The sequence below is a fragment of the Trichoplax adhaerens genome, genomic scaffold (genome assembly GCF_000150275.1).
Source record: "Trichoplax adhaerens TRIADscaffold_5 genomic scaffold, whole genome shotgun sequence".
NCBI classification, from domain to species: domain Eukaryota; kingdom Metazoa; phylum Placozoa; class Uniplacotomia; order Trichoplacea; family Trichoplacidae; genus Trichoplax; species Trichoplax adhaerens.
This window is the reverse complement of record NW_002060947.1, coordinates 2,823,139-2,841,099: the sequence shown is the minus strand read 5'-3', so window position 1 is coordinate 2,841,099 and position 17,961 is coordinate 2,823,139. Positions and strand designations below refer to the sequence as shown.

Here is a 17,961-nt window from a genome sequence, read left to right as displayed (position 1 = left end):
CTGCAGTAGCTGCATTGTACTGTGCTATACAGTACAATGTACTGTATTGTTTACAGTACTGTACACTGTACTGTACTGTACTGTCCGGACTCATGCACGAGTATGAGTCGCCTATCTTTGCTAAGATAGCCTTTCCAAGACAAGTATCCTACGCACCTTCAGGTATAACCTAAAAAAATATGAAGAAACACAATCTTGTCTCCGCTGCAAGCCGAAAAAAAAGCCGGATTTGGTGAAGGAGTAAACTCCTACTACTAAAAAGAAAGAGTACAGTATATGCCACCTACTAAAAGAAAGACACGGGACAGGCAGAAAACGGTTGTTCGCTATACTAACAATATGGAGGCTGATTATTTTACTGGTCATTTCAACTGTGTCGTGTATTTGTAGCGGTACAAATTAGCTGCTGTTAGCCTGCTAAGTTGGTTTTGTGCAATATGGTATACGGTTTCAAAGGTAGTATACAGTATACTGTAGTGGTACCGTACAGTAGTCTTTCTTTTTAGTAATCCCTGACTCTGTACTATACAGTATCGCATGAGATTGATTATGATACAGTAACGCATAGCGAATACAGTACAGTATGCTGTCCGTGCTGTTATGTCGATTTACGACTGTTCATTGAATAAGTTCCACTGTTCAGTGTTCAGTCTGCAATCTGCCGTATTTATGATTCTGAGTGCACATCATGGTGCACATTTACAGTACAGTCAACCCTTCATAACGGTGCAAATAAGTGTCTACGGAATGGTTGCACTTCTACTGCAAGCATCGAGCAAATAACCTGTCAGCCTTGTAAATCTTGCAAAAGTGTTTAAATTTTTTCTTAGGCGCTTCAAAAATTAAAATTAGCTTTTGAACCCAGTAGTTTTCTGCGAGATTTTTATTAACAAACAAATAGGTATTCAAAAAGTACCAGTTAAGTACTGCACACTGCACAGTAGCAATAGACTACAAGATTATATTTTCTAGAGATTTCAGCATCTACACTTCTACAGTACAGTACTGTAGCTTGCATGGTAGCTCTTACAGTATATTGTACTGTAGACTGAGTAATAATTATACTGTACGTACAGTACAGTACAGTACAGTACAGTATACAGTACCTTCCTTCGAAGTTATCTACAGTATAGTGTCTCTTAATATTGGTATGATAATACTATTCAAAAATTAAAATTAACTTTATACAGTATTAGCATTTAGATGCTCGTGTGCATTCATTGAATCGATTTTATCTTGATACGCATACTCCCAAAAGTAAATTTAAATTAGTATTGTGGATAATTTACTCTAAATAACCATTTATAAACATATCAGGAAATTCAGTTCTACAACCCTATCGAAGGAAGCTGTCCTGGACGGCTTCATCCGCAATGAAGCCACTTACCATACGCATCATACTTGTATTTTAGCACTTTTCCTTACTGAAACGATATTAAAATTAAGAATATATTTTTAGAAAGAATTTTAATAAAACTTCAATTGGGTATAGTCCGATATAAATTCGCTACTGTATCTTTGCCTTTATTACCCATACTATAGTACGTTTACTACTATGTACATATTTTAAGATATACGCATAGAAGCATATAATCACATAAACTGCACGTATGAATCACCTCAATGAAATCATGTAAAAGATATCAACAACTATTATATCGTATGACAAATCCATTAATGGCGATTTGCTAAGTTACAGAATGAGTATTAGCTGAATATAAATTAAAGTGACTTTAACAATACGAGTACACGCAGAAGTAGCTATAATTTATTACCTAGTTTAATAAACCATTCCTACGAAAGAGTTAATAATTTACGAGTTTTTAATATCATTTATTTATCGTAACACTATAACTGATTCACTATCAATAATTGTCAATGAAATTGCGCTAAATCTCAAGTGTAAAAATGCAACAGTACTCAAATACGTAATTTCCCTAATTGTTATTACAATAACTGTAAAGAAATCATCTCATTCACTAAGTGCTGCAGGTGCTACTACAACATATTTCCGAAATTAATCTTCAATATTTCTATTATAACCAGCTTTATATCTTGACTGTACTTCGTACTTGCAATTATATTCTCGAATACTTCAGCAACCGAATGGTTTCACCTCCTTCCAATGATCGTCAGGGTACAATAACTTTATTATCGTCTTCCCTTCCCTCGGAATAGATATGTTGACACCAGCAATATTTACAGTAGGTAACGGCAATAAAAGGAATCTTGCTGGAAAAACATGATATCTTCTGTAATTAATCCAGCCATAATACGATTCGATGCCAATTCTTGTCATTACTCCATTACCATAGTAGTCGTCAAAAATCATTATATCAGCGCGAGCAAATTGACCTTTTCGTAATCTATATAAACCGTTCTTATACCAATATTTAGTGGTAATAGACTCTTTTGCAAAGGCTAGAGTTAACTGTGCATTGCTATAACGTGAAATATCCTTCCATCGCACACCTATATCAAGATCATTGTCCCACGGTAAAATTTTTCCATATCTAATAGCGCCTATCAAAGTACCATATATTAAAAAGTGTGTCACATTTAGAGTCTGTAAAGTCCGATGAATTCCTCCTAACAAGTCGATCATCGCTTTCATATCCTTTTCAGCAATTTTGCATGGATGTTTGATGTTTCTGTTGTGATACCATGAGTAATTATGAACATTTAACTTATAATAGAGTAAAATTGTTAATGTAACTAAAGTTATCGCGCAAACAAACTTTAAAAAGTAAGTAAATTTGAAATGCATTATAAAGTGACAACGCAATGACCTGTAGAGTATAATAAGTAGGTCACGATTCTTAATAGAACTAAAACATCGATGAGGCCTAATGTTGCAACATTAAAAAAATTTAACCTTTCTTGCAATGATATAAGGGCGCCTAAATTTGTGGCGACTGTGACTGTACGTACGTACTTTATTCCAGGTATAATTAATATTAATTATATACATAAATTATGCAGAGATCAGCTATCCAGCGTAGTTGGTATGTAACCCGACCATCTAGCCCAATATATATTGCAGAAGTCAAATCTAAACTTGATTTAATAAGGATACACGTATAGCAGTTAGTATGCAGCTTATCATTTTAATATATGCTACAACATGGCTACAATCTCCAACTCGATATTTGCTAAAACTCATTAACTATGTTACACAGAATGTAGTGTTAAGTCAATGGACACAACAGTGGAAGCTGTAGCAACGTTGGTAAATTTTCGATGTACTGTACTGTACTGTGTAGACTTTAGTGTACTGAGTACAGTACAGTATAAGAAAAAAACTTGTACTGTACCGTACTGCATCTCTACAGTACTGTACACTGTACAGCATGTTACTGACTACCTACTGAACATCAGGTCTATAAATGATTGTGGGGATACTGTAAACACAAATCGAAATGATATTATTGCTTGTATATTAGATCTCGGCATTTTGAACATGTTTCCAAGACAGCCTTACAGCTAATCGAGGCTGTATCTTGGAAAAGTCATGTTAAAAATATCGAAGTCATGGAGTTAAAAGAAAAATTTCAATCTCTATGGCTAACAATGGACTTCTTAAACGCCTGAAATGTAACTTGAGCAGTATCCGGTGGCTTGGTTACTGTACAGTACAGTACAATACGTCTTTAGACTACCAAACTGTACGTACAGTACAGTACAGTACTGTACTGTACTGTTATCTCCAGTACAGTACTGTACAGTTATTAACAACAGACTTTAGCCCTCGCCACAGCCCAGAGGACTGGGGATATTGTACTGTACACTGTACAGTACGAAGTGTTTATTTTCTTTTCAGACTCCGAAAAAAGGAAAAAATATTACTGAAACTAACGTGAAATTACTATACTTTATACCATTATGTAGCTAGAAAGCAAATTTTTGATACAAGTTGATAGAATTACGCTACTCGTAATTGCCATCATAAAATATCAGTTTAAAAGACAAAATCTACTACAATACAAAGCGAAATTTTGTACAGTACTGTACAACATACTGTACTCTTAGCAGTATTTATACTGTACACTGTACTGTACTGTAGAATCGGTAGGATATTAAATTAAATTTATTCAACTACTGTACAGTGTACAGTACTGTACTGTACTGTACTGTACTCAACCCTACAGTACTGTGCTGTACTGTAGACTCCGTGTACACTCTAGACTGTACACTGTACAGTGTAGAGGTTCACCAAAGCAGACATCATGGCCACCGGTGTAACAATGCTTTCTTGGTTAGAAGTTTTAGAAAAAGACTTTGACAAGAGCTTTGTAGATTTAGATCTATTATTAGGTCAAATTGACCCTGACCAGTTCGAGCTAACTGTTGATGGAAGAAATAAAATGACTTTTTTATCCTCTGCATTCGCGCAGTTGTCACAAAAAGCTCAAGCCATTTTCCAATCCAATGCTAAATATGAGGTTGGCCTGATATTTATAATTAATTTAATTTAATGATTGATTCTCGAATCACTTTATATACTATATGATTTCTAGAATCGACACTATCAGAGTATAGCCATTATGTAATATGATATTAATACTGTATAATTAAATAAGGTCCCCAATCTTTTGATGTAAATCTCGTAATTGGTAATGACGTTGGCCTACCAGTTGCTGTTTACTGTCTACTATTCTAGTACGATTTATGATAAAATTTCACTACGTCCTGCTACTGTACTGAATTAGCCATATGAAAACCAAGGACAAGCCTAAATCTTAATGCAATTTACGAAATAATTTACAGACAGCAGGAAAGGAATAAGGATACTGATGCATTCCTTATTAGATGCTCTTGAATCACTTGCAGTACACATAGTACTGAATCATACACCATTATTAGCATCACCAATTAATTATCAGTTTAAAAATGTAACAATAAATGATGAACTGTACGAAATTTTAGTACTGTATAATATACGAGTATCTTATGGGTATCTTATTAGAAACAATCTAAACTCGTTTGCACCTACACTCGATTACCTTTATATTAGGAAGGTACTTGTTATATTGAATGTGGCATTTTTAAAGGCCTGGTATTATCCTAATAGGGATTATAATGCAGCAATTGTACAACATAAATCATAATTGATTGATGTATACGTACAGTATATTAAACATTGTTATATGCATACTTCTGGAGGAATACAATGTATGATATATAATTCCTGTTAAAGATAGATCGCACAGTACACTGCGAAGAAAATTATTGGATAGAAATCCACCTGTATATCTGTTAACATTATGAAAATTTACGCTTTTAGTGCTAGTGTTATAAATTGCATTAACTAGTAACCAAGTATTAAACTTATATACTGTACAGTGTAAATTCGTACAATATAAAATTTTGTCTATGACCAAGAATTTTTCTTTCCGTTAGTGTCATTAATAATAGTGTGTACTGTATTGTACTTTGTAACCACACAGGTACTTGGATAAAATTTCAGTGAGTGAATGTCAAGAAATTTTGTTTAGTTGCTTCAAGTCAATCCGAGTACAATAATAATTTGTCTACTTTGGCAGTTCATCACTTACCTACAACATAATAAATAAGCATGTGCAGCCATTACAGCATTATACACAAAATTTCATATTTGAGCACAAATGATTCAAATGTGTATTGATACTCTCGTACCGATTCTAACCATTTGAAACTGCTCTCTTCTGAAAATGGCGTTACATACGAATTTGCGACCACATGTTACATCTTGAATATATCTGAATAGTTCAATGTTAAAGTTATAAATAAAAATAACGTTTAATTATCGTTCCAGGCTGCTCCATATAGCAACCTTACGCTTTGAATACTATACTGACAGTAATTTAGAACCTACATTCACTGATAATTTTATTGTGTAGTCTATTAAACGGTGAGACGTCCATTTATTCTCATTCAATCGAGTTTCGATCTAATATAGTCATTTAGATAACCGATAATCATTACTTAGAACGAAATCAACTGTAATATTCGCCTCATTTAGTCATGCCGTAAATATTTCTACAAGAATATGCGATAATGTCTTTTTGCTAAGATTAGAAAACTAATATGGTTAATCATGTTCTATAATAAAATTTTTATAAAATATTTAACGTGACCCTGAACTAGGCACAACTTATCAGTTTACGAGCCGATATTTGTGATGAAAGAGCTGCAAAATGTGCTCTAGAAAAAGAACTACACAATCAATTGGTGCGGTTACATCCTGATCAGGATGGGGCAAATTCCGACAATCAACCCATCGATGGTGATAAGAATAAATCTAAACTTGTGAGTCCCGTAAGAATGTGAATGAGTTATGTTATCTCCGCTACTTATGTACTATAGATCTAACTTTATACATTCGAACTATCAATTATTAATATCTGCTGTCATATACACTTCTCTACCAGGTTGGATAAAATTACTTTGACTAGGATTGATATTCTAGCTAGATGTTTTCGTTATTGCCATTTACTGATTGACACACGTATTAATATTATCAATTTTATAGGCTTTGGAGATAGAACAATCTCGCCAGAGTGCCTATCGAGAGTCTCGCTTACGAGCCGAAGTCGAATTACTTAGGAAAGAAAATGTAGACTTAAGATATCATATCGATTATTTACAAAGCGAGTTATATGCTGCTAGATTGGCTACCAAATATCTAGATAAAGAATTGGCTGGGAGGTTAGCTAATATTTCTGTAATTAGTTTCTTACTCTTCATTACTTGTAAATTCATTACGCGAACCTAAAGAATCATGGACTGTTGCTTGCTTCAATCTATCACTCACTTTCGTCTTAAAGCTTATACACTTACGTCGAATATTTATTGTATTGCCTTGTTTGATAACTACTTTTAGAGTTCAGCAATTACAATTACTAGGTAGAGATATGAAAGGCGCTCAACATGAAGCTTTATGGAATCAACTGGAGGCTGAAATCAATCTCCATCGGCATAAAACTGTCGTCAAAACTTGCAAAATGCGAAACCAATCTAGCGATAAGCCGGTTCAATCTCCAACACCAGTTAAAGTACCTAAGCATCAAAAGCGTAGAGGAATTGGCCAAATAAGAACTGTCCAAATTTTTAAGGATAGTTCTGAAGGATTAGGGATTTCTATTACGGTAAGTACTCTAATATTTAATTTTGAATTATTGCCTAAACAACTAAAGCTATGACATTGCATGATATAAGGGCCATTGTATCACTTATCAAAAATAATAAAGGATTGACATAAAATGTCAATAAACTTTAATAATCGCGTAAATAGTTGGTTAATATCCTAAAGTAAACAGCTTTGACGATATATCTATCGTACCTATTAGTAGCCTAAAACTACGACTACATTTGATGATAGGGAGGTAGAGAATATGGGGTTCCCATTTTAATATCAGAGATCCATAAACAAACACCAGCTGAACGTTGTAAAGGTTTATATATTGGCGATGCAATCCTATCAGTGAATGGCATGTCTTTGAAACATTCCAGTCATGTTGAAGCTGTTCATATTTTATCAAAAGCAGATGGTGAAATTCTTTTGGAAGTTGTTTATGTCACCCCGGACGACTCCTCTGAAGACGATGGTGTATCAGGCGATTCAGAAATTGATCGTCATTCCTCTGTTAATTCTGTTGACGGTCCTACAAAAGAGCTCTATGATGAAGATAAACGACGAGCTGAAATAAGACGAAGAGCTGAGCAAAATATTCAAAAATTAGCCAGTGGTGTCATGTCTACTACCGAGGAGTTACAGAAATCATCTGATGACTCCATAACATGCCGAGTTGATGTTCACAATGTAAGAAGTCCTGATGGTGACCATCAGATGAGCTCAACAACAGATAAAAGTTCTGTTATGGAAGGTAATCAAGGACAGGATGCGAATACTATGGAGAGAAATCAGTCAGAGACCACAACGAAAGGACTTTCGCCAGAAATAGATGAGGATAGTAAGTCGGACAACACTGTATCTGCATCAGATAAAGCTGAAGTTTCAAGTGATAATCCAGAATTGAATGAGGATAAAGAAAATTCTATGGTAAACTTGAAAGAGGACGACACCAGTCACTCGGATAAGACTTAAAGCTATCACTGGAATAATACGAATTTAATCTGATAACTTGACTCATAAATTATCTGTTTTCTGATGATGTTTATCCTGTATTATTTAATTCTGCATTCATCTTCAGAAATATTTGCGAATAGTTGATACAATCTATACCCAGTCTACAGTATGGTCTTTGAAGAAATTTTTGATTTTGCATTATTACTTATACACTCTTCTAGAAGACCGTGCTCTGTTTGCACTGTATAGATACAACAATGACAGAATGGTAAATGTAACTTATGTCATTTTGATCTATGTTTCCGTATACATCTGTTCTTGTTTGTAAAAATTACATTCTTTCGTTTTTGCCCTACTTGTTATGTCAAAGATTTTCATTTTAGATCTTGTACTGTAGTACATTTAATTGTATAAGGCACTAATGTCATACGCTCGCATTTGTATTTGCGATTGAGGCACTTTGAAAAGTTTGCTTATAAATATAAACATTATTGCTGAATGCTCGTAGAGTATCGAATGTAATCTTTCCGGAATAAAAACGCCTGAATTACGTAAATTCAAAGATTAAAAAGTCCAAAAGCAAATCAATTTCACGAAAGTGCCGATTTCGATATCTATCTAATATATCTATAATTAATAACGTGCGTCCAGTTTATTAAGATCATGGATAGGAAATGGCTAGAGCATCATAAGTACAATTGAAAAGTTAATAAAAACTGAACGACTCCTAAGCGACCTAAATTATTGCACGATGAATAATAACGAATAAGACGGGCAATTATCCGGCAAATCAAAAAGAAGGTTAATTATCATTATAGTATAAATACCATATCTTATAATTTAAAAACAAGATTATAAAGCCGTAAAAAGAAGTAACTATCACTTTAAGGTTATTTTGGTAAATTCCCCTTAATTATAACTAGGTATTATATAGCTACTACATAGGATAGGTCATTTAATAACATTAATATCGAGCACACAGCTTTTAAGGCCACGAAATAAAGCTAAGCCTAATGAGATATAAAATAAGTATCCAGGAATTTACAGAAATTACGATAATGCATATCAGCGATATCCTAACATGGTACATCTGCAGGTTCAATAAGTATCTCATTCACAGCAACAAAACTTGGTTGTGTTAAAGCATATACCACAGCATTAGCTATGTCCAAGGGTCGTAATATTTTCGATTCTGCACTGCCACCGTATTTCTTTCGAGCCTTAAATCATAACATTTCATTAACCATTGAATAAAATCATTTTTGGTAGTTCTAAATAAATTTGTAAAAAATGCTAATATACGCTCATATATGCAATAAATGCACAAATATATGTACTTACTTCAGCATCTACACCGTAAGTTAGAATTTCCGTTGATACATCACCTATACAACAATAAGCATAGCAGGAATTCTTCAAACATTTTAGATATAATAATTAAAATATTCCAATTGTATCTAATTAACGTACCAGGTTGAATACTTGTAACTCTTACACCAGAACCGGCGGTTTCTAATCGTACACCTTGCGAAATGGCTTCAACAAAGAATTTCGTGCCGGAGTAAACCGTTAGACCAGGAAATACCTAATATAAATATATATAAATGTCTAGATTCTCTTCGATGTCTGCTACCTAGGTGTTATTAACTTTTTACCTTTCTACCAGCATCTGATGAAATGTTAACAATATGGCCACAACCATTTGCTAACATTCTGCTTAAAACGTTGCTTATTCCGTATAACATACCCTGTAGCGTACGTAACGGTAATTTTTAGTTATTAACTAGCACTACTTAACGCTTCAAATTTTAAGTTAAAGTATATTTTGCAGATATCGTGACTCATTATAAATTACCTTGCAGTTTACGTCGATTTGCCTTTCCCATTCATTTATATGAGCATTCTTCATTTCGGTGTAGTACATACAACCAGCGTTGTTGACAAGTATAGTAACTTCTCCGAAAACTTCCCTCGCTGTATTCACTAATTTCTCTACCTAAGGTTCAACCAGGCCGTCGCCGTAAGCAATAAGTAAATGTAGCGGACAACCCTGTGTATACAGTATGTTATCATTTTAAAGTAGAAAACTATTTTATGTGACATCATCTTTACCTCAACTTTTTTGGTTACATCCGTTGGTACGCCAATAGCTTTACCACCCTCCGATCTAATTTCTTGACAAAGGGACTTAAGCCTTAAGTAAATATATTTAAATAATAGTAATCACAATAGCTTAGAAGCTTTAAACATGGAAAATAAGTTATAAGCAAATCTTATGGTCGCATGAAAGATATCCAACCTGTCCATTCGCCTAGCTCCTAATGCAACGGAAGCTCCTGCAAGAGCTAAATGTTTAGCAATAGTTGCTCCTATTCCACTTGAGGCGCCTGTTATTACTGCTACTTGACCACGTAATGGTTGATTCTCTATTTTAAATTGTAGTAATGATTAATATTAATATTTTTGGGCATAAAGAAAGGAGGTCGTTTAAATATCATATCATACCTGATGCTCTGCTGATACTAGCTACCTCCTGTAATTCTGTAATGCAAGCGGTCTTTCTTTATTATTAAAACCCATAAATTCTCAACATTAATCAAAAAATAAACACTTAGTGTATACTGTACCCTCTTCAGAAATCATTTTAGTACTCCTAAGACACTCCAGATATTTTGAGTAGGTTTCAATTAGGTCTTTATCAATTTTCGGATAAGTAAGACCAAACTTTGTCAATTGATCGGTAAAGATGGAGTTGTCGAATGTGTTGGAATTTCCAAAGAAAGACATATCATTCCTAAAAGATATAAAACAGAATAATTGCTGAAAAATATACAGCGTTTATCAAGTACTATTATTTAAAACAGGAGATAATTCCATATAAAGTCAGTATGTTTAAACGTAAACTTTGTGAATCTGACTTGGCAAAAGCACGCCACTTTATGTTATACGTATATATATCTTCACAATAGCTCACCCTACTAACGTCTCCAGTAATTTTCCAACCTTTAATTCAGCATCCGAAGCAGAATCGTTATGAAGTCTGTTACATTAATTACATTGATAATAATATAATTGATCACTTCTGCGAAAAGATAATCAAATTTATGGAAATACTTGTATTTCGATCCCTTACATTTGAAACCATTCTTCGTAATCAACAGATTTTAATGTGCAACCAAATTGGCTTAAGGTATCGCAAACCAAACTGTAAGAGTAATACATAGTTCTCATCTATAAACACGCGTACAATCAAAAGTTCTACAACTGATCGTAACTACATTGCCCATATTGAATTAATCTTTACTTTAATATATAAAACAGGTATATAATACTAAGACCATACCGGAAAGATACCGTATTTCTATTGGTTATATGGTAAATTCGCCCAACGCAATTAGTGAGATTCTAGTCATGAATAATATATAATTGTAAATAAGTTGCTACTGATAATATCTTTATGAAGAATGAACAATCTGCGTGTATATTTTAGTATATTCACAGATATTCTATATCAACAACCCGCTGTAATTCATAAAGTTTAATTTAATGCACATTTGCATACTTTGAAAAAGCATGCTATCCTAGTTCGTATATCTGTAACTACTGTCTAAGTAATAATAAAATATGTAAACCCCTGTATCGTAACGTTAAGCGACGTATAGTAATATAGATAAAGCTATATCACCTGGGTACAACGGACAATAGCTTCGCTCGCAAAATCTACCGGTGTCATCTCTAACTGCCAATCGATATTTGGTGCACATCTAGCACCAACGCAAGCTTTTAGCATCAAGAAAATAAAGTCTGAAGGATTCCAAGCACCTGTATCTCTATCTCCAGATAGATTTCCTTTGAGATAGAATAAATTTAAAGGTTAAAATTAACAAAGTCGTCAGTTAAAAAACTAATACGTTTACCTGGCCGGTAAATAACAACTGGGAGTCCTCTGTTACGTGCCCGCAGCACGAGTTGCTCTGCTACCCATTTTGATTGCGCATATCTACAGTAATTTATGATTTAACAAAAAATATAGGTTAGCGATATTCCAATAAAAACAAATAAAGATGAAATTCATTCTTTACAGAGGTTAGATTCAGTTACCCATCAGTAAGACGATTAGCAAATTGTATCATGTCATCATTTTCAGAGCACCCGTGTTTTCCTCTCGGAAATATACCATTTGTACTGAAATAATATAACAGATTCTGTTAAAAGCCTGCCTAAGTATATCCTAAACTGTAATGCAACTTTACAATTGTCATCAGGTTTTAGCTACGAACGAACAACCTATCCTTACCTAATATGATGTAGAGGCTTTATCTTACCAACTGAAGCAAATTTAATGATATTTTTCGTACCAACTACATTTGCAGATCGTAACATCTAAGAAAGTAATCAGTAATATCAGCTACCTTTACGATAAGGATTTACAAAATCGAATTCCTAATACGTAGATCCTCTTTCGTACGGATCATGGTATGTTACTAGTTTATCAAAGCACGATTTTATTACTAACTTTATAAGGGTATATTAAATTAACCACAGCACCAGCGTGTATAACGTAATCAACCTGTCAGCAATAAAGAAGTAAACTATCATCTTATATTTAATCCAAAATCAGTCAACAAATTGGATACATGTATGGATTTATAATGTGCTTCACAAAATATTACTCACCTCATAACTCAAAAAGATAAATTCCTCCTCTGTCATTCCAAGATTTCGTAAAGTTATATCGCCTACATGAATTTAGATCGCATAAAGACATGTAACATAGAAAACCTTACTTGAGTGATATACTATACAGTATGGACTAAGCACACTTTATACTGTTATGGAGCAATATAACACAACAACTACACTAAGATTATAATTATATTATTATTTACCGGTGATTGCATACACTCTTTTAGAAAATGCATTTTCGAAATCTTGGTTAGCGCCACTTGAATCATTACGATCAGCCGGTAGCAAACCATAACTTACAAGATTAGCTCTTACGCGATCCTTACCGCTGCTATCGGGTACTTCTCGCACTATACAATATACGTCAACCTACAATAAAATAATAATGCATATTTAATTGGGAAGCTTTAAACAAATTTTTAATTGCGATAAGATGATGAAGTAAGCTATTATTAATAAGCACAACTAGACCTCTGTAGTTGCTAATATTTCCTTCAACAAGTATGCTCCAAGGAAGCCAGTGACCCCGGTTAGTAAGACACTTCCATGATACCATCTATTCGAAAAGCGTAATGAATGCCAAAAAGCCCGCAATTGTATATCCAATCTACATGGCGTAAAGCAAATCTCATCTATGAGTAATTTAATGATGTAGACACCCCTAAATTTAATACCGTAATCAAAATTCATATTTCTCCACATATACTGTTCATACCCAGATACTGTATCATCATAACGTTCAACTTCAGACTCCAAGCTGCTGATATCTACTTCACGAGGACTGTCGCCGTAACAATTGATCAATATTAAAATCAGATTATGATCCAAACACTACTGTAAACATTGTAATCTGTTCATAAAATTATTCGACTCACGTTTGCCTACCACTTAGGTCACTCGATATACCTAATTCTGTTTCAACGTAAGAGGCCATACTTATAACAGTATTATACGTAAACAAATCACGGACACTCAGCTTGGTTTTAAACCGATCGTTAATCGATGTAATTAATTTCGTTGCCATAAGAGAATGACTAGAAAAGTTACAATAAATGATCGTAAAGTAGCCAATTAATAAATTGCATTACTTGATCTTATACTCTTTTAATAGCCTATGATTATGAATATATACATTCGACCAATCTTACAGCAAACTTCATTAGTACTAGCAAGTAAGCAGTGTTATAGTATATAGGATTCTTTTACCCTCCAAGATCGAAGAAACTTTCATCAATATCAACAGCTTTCAACTGTAACACATCGCACCACATTTTAGCCATAATTCTTTCTGTTTCTGTTCTCGGAACACTATCTTCATCATCGTTAGGAACAGCCCTTAAAGGATCTATCAATGGTAACTGCTTTTTGTCTAATTTAGCGGAAGCTGGTAACAACGGTACACTAGTACAGTTATTACAAAAGGTATTAATGTATCATAATAATAAAATTATTAGATTGCTAATAAAATAAGATAACAATATTCCATATACCTAGCAAGAAAAACAAAATAAGACGGAATCATAAAGTAAGGTAAACGCTTTTTCAGAGCTTCTCGGATTTCCTTTCTGGTAGTCTAATAAATTTATAATCGGAAATAAAGTAAAAACCAACTAAACTATTGAAAAATCGGTGATATTAGCTTGTAATACAATTGATCCAGATAAAAATGTTTACATATCGTACAGTGATTTTAATAAAGCTGCTATACCTTCCCTTCCGGAACAACATAGGCTACTAAAAATTTATCAGAACCCTCTTCCCCCTGCGGAATTACAACAGCGGCATTCACTTTATCTAACTCCAACAAAGCCGCTTCCACCGCCTACATTAATTATAATAATTAATTGTTAATGAAATATTAGTAATTTTTCAATTTATCAAATATCTGTAGTAACAATTATTGAGAGAGTTCAAAAACAGATAAATATGATTAGAATCTATATTATCATAAACGAAATTAACTACGCACCTGCAATTCGATACTGTAACCCCTAACTTTAACCATTGTGTCGCATCGTCCACCAATTTCCAATTGACCATCAGGTAACAAGCATCCCCAATCACCAGCACGATATAGGATCGGACCGTAAGCTGATAGATAATCTGGGGTCTTAATAAATCTCTTAGCATTTAATTCTGGACGTTTAAGATAACCACGTGCTAATGTTGGGCCCCCAACATATATCTTTCATAGAAATAATTGATTTTATTAACCGGATAAGCAAGATTTTATTTTATAGATATTCAATCATATAACACAAAATTTAATAACAGTAGAATTCATATTTGTCGTCTAATACTGTAATGAGTCCTTAATTTATCAGTGAACGCTTCGTTATAGTATCCTACCTCTCCATAAACTCCAACCGGCTGCTGCTTTAAATCATCATCTAAGATTAGTACATGGACTTCGTCGTATGGCTTTCCAATAGGACAAAATTTACGGTTTTTATCAATTGCACCATATGGTCCTGATAGTTCAGCCATCGCCATATCGTGTGATTCCGAAGTACTATAGAGATTTACTAGCTTCGCATTCGGTAAAACACGTACACACCGATTCCGAAGAGCCGTAGCAACGACCTCACCGCACAACATGATGATTCGTAAACTGGATAATGTTTTTTTAAAGTCAATACCACTACAATCCAACATTGCCTCAAGTAATGATGGTGTGAAAAGGATACGGGTAATTCTGTGCTTATAGATAAACTGAGATAGTAGTACCGGATCGTATATTATTGCGTTTGGAATAATATACAGAGTGATACCTTTCAGTAAAGGTCTGAGCAACTCCCAAACAAAAAAAACGTTGCATGCAACCCGATCATTATCTTCAAACGGATAAAATAAGAATCTTTTGGTATAGGAAAAGACAGCTCCGCGATGTGGACAGCAAATGCCTATAAGTACAGTATATATAATTCACAAATTTATAACTTGAAATAAATACATGCGAAAACATTTTAATTATCGCGCACCATAACGCGAAGACACCAATAAACTGCATCATAATATTATAAAACGAGGAGTGGTAGCAACTAATTAAGAGTCCTCTAATTTTAGATATATTCCGCATGGAGAACGTAAATATAACAGCTATGTCAAAACCCGAAATTGACAGATTACATTACTGATTCGTATTGAACAGACTAGGATTGGCCGATACGTTAGTCAATCCTAGGATTGACTAATCAATCGATCATAACAATTTTAGCATTATTATGGATTTATAGCTAAATTTCAATCACATTAGAAATGAACGATAACCAATCGTGTGCACCATCAATTAATTCTTCTATCTCGATAATCTAACTATTCTTAAGTAGTTACACGACGTATAAACCGCTAGAATGATTTGATGAGTGCCGTACAAATAACTGTAACAAGTTTGCTCAGTACAGTGCATGAATTATTACATAAATCGAGTAACATTACTGTAAATACAATTATAAATTTTACCATAATAACTATACACTAGCAGCCATATTGTGCAGTGACTATATGCTCTATCAATGTAATTTATTTATTGATATCCGGCCATTGCTAGTTTGATAATTTTTAAGCTAAGCTATAGCATTATAACATGATACTGACAGTATTTAACATTCGATTCGATTCAATGATCTTCACTGATACATCACAGCGATATAGTGGATCTAAATTATCTAATACAGTACTGTACATGCCAATTGCCTATCCATGTTGGAGTACAGTAATAACACGCTAAATAAATTATTCGCTAACAGTAACCATGATTGCAGCCGAATTTACAGTGTAAAGTGAATGCACGTGGCTGAACGCATATATGCACACTATTAGTACAATATATAAGACACCGGAGGCATGCTATTTCAGTATTTACAATGCCTTTAATCCCAGCCATGATGTATTTTAGCCGTCATCACTACAGCTGGCTAGATCTAGCAAATCCAAGAAATATTTAATTATTTCAATCTTTCTTGGATAAACTCCCCTTGACGTTCGTCGTCTCTTGTGAAGACTACTGTATACTTTATAATGTACAGTTTTAGAATTACTCTAAATAATATAATAGTCAATAACTTAGCCACAAGTGCACATAATACTCGTACATAGCATAGCACTAACCTTTTGGTTTACCGGTTGTACCAGATGAATAAACCACATAGGCTAAATCGTCCAAAGAGTTTTTAATTTGTTCAACGTCACCTCTAGCAGTATTTTCTTGTTCCAAAATATTTTGCCAACCATCATCTAATACGATGATCTCTAACTCAGAAGGTAATAACGAAGCCCAACTTTGTGTTGTGATGACAGCAACAGGCTCTGCGTCCTCCAAAACCATTTTCAACAGAGCAGGTGGATAGGAAACATCGAGAGGGAGATAAGCTCCACCAGCTTTTAAGATGGCAATATATGCTATAACGTATTCTAAGCATTTATCCATGTAAATTCCTCCAATAGAGTCAACTTTGATACCTTTATGTCGTAAATTAGTCGCTAAGACTTCACTAGCCATATCTAATTCCTTGAAGGTCATAGATTTATTGTTATCCGGGTCGACGACAGCAATGGCATCGGGTGTTCGGCTAGCTTGGCGCCGAAATATTTCATGCAAACAATATTTTAGCTGACTATTCATTTTCTGTACCTAATTAACGAGAGCGCATTCAAATAAACGAAACATATAGAACACGACAATTATTTTATATTTATAATTAGTCAGGTATGGAGATTTACAATAATATAAACAACTTCTAGCAGGGTGCATAATACTGTACATTACTAATGCATACGCAAATGCATAAGGACAACAATGTGCGATACGAGTAGATTGGATTTACATAGTACTTTCTTGCATGAAATGAGCCAAACTGTAGCATATAGATTAATATTTTGATATTAGCTAAGCGCGATCATTCTACTTATGCGTGAAAGTGCAGATATTTCATCCTTTTCAGTATGCGTATTCTGAACCAATCTACTAGTGTATTGTACTCTCTCAATCGCTTATGTCGATCTACACATATATTTCATTCTAGAGACTAATTTATTCCATTCAGGATTCTGCTAAAATCAAAATCGTACACGCTAATTGCTACTTGTCAGAATATCTAAATACGTAGTCCTCTAATAAGAAATATGTTAGGATAATGAAAAAATTTTGAACCGATTATATTATCCTACATGCAAATCAACATTCACATGTAAGAAATCGGATTAAG

The 17,961-nt window shown here is 33.9% G+C and overlaps 2 protein-coding genes across 2 annotated transcripts; one reads left to right on the top strand and one right to left on the bottom strand.

Moving 5' to 3' along the window:
• Positions 1–4,235: 4,235 nt before the first annotated feature.
• Positions 4,236–7,606, top strand: TRIADDRAFT_13274 (uncharacterized protein; the record flags this gene model as incomplete). Its single annotated transcript, XM_002112825.1, has 5 exons — positions 4,236–4,442; positions 6,127–6,288; positions 6,512–6,687; positions 6,863–7,127; positions 7,361–7,606. Coding segments are annotated over 5 exons (1,056 nt in total), but the record flags the coding sequence as incomplete, so codon positions are not given.
• Positions 7,607–9,144: 1,538 nt separating this feature from the next.
• TRIADDRAFT_25485 (uncharacterized protein) lies at positions 9,145–17,378 on the bottom strand (the record flags this gene model as incomplete). Its single annotated transcript, XM_002112386.1, has 24 exons — positions 9,145–9,288; positions 9,410–9,453; positions 9,539–9,653; positions 9,724–9,816; positions 9,924–10,064; positions 10,181–10,262; positions 10,368–10,494; positions 10,696–10,862; positions 11,202–11,273; positions 11,412–11,473; positions 11,754–11,917; positions 11,986–12,068; positions 12,170–12,273; positions 12,398–12,451; positions 12,585–12,638; positions 12,974–13,123; positions 13,226–13,386; positions 13,643–13,788; positions 13,961–14,155; positions 14,245–14,327; positions 14,463–14,576; positions 14,724–14,939; positions 15,104–15,657; positions 16,865–17,378. The coding sequence occupies 24 exons, from the start codon at positions 17,376–17,378 to the stop codon at positions 9,145–9,147; spliced, it is 3,639 nt and encodes a 1,212-aa protein (XP_002112422.1).
• Positions 17,379–17,961: the final 583 nt, after the last annotated feature.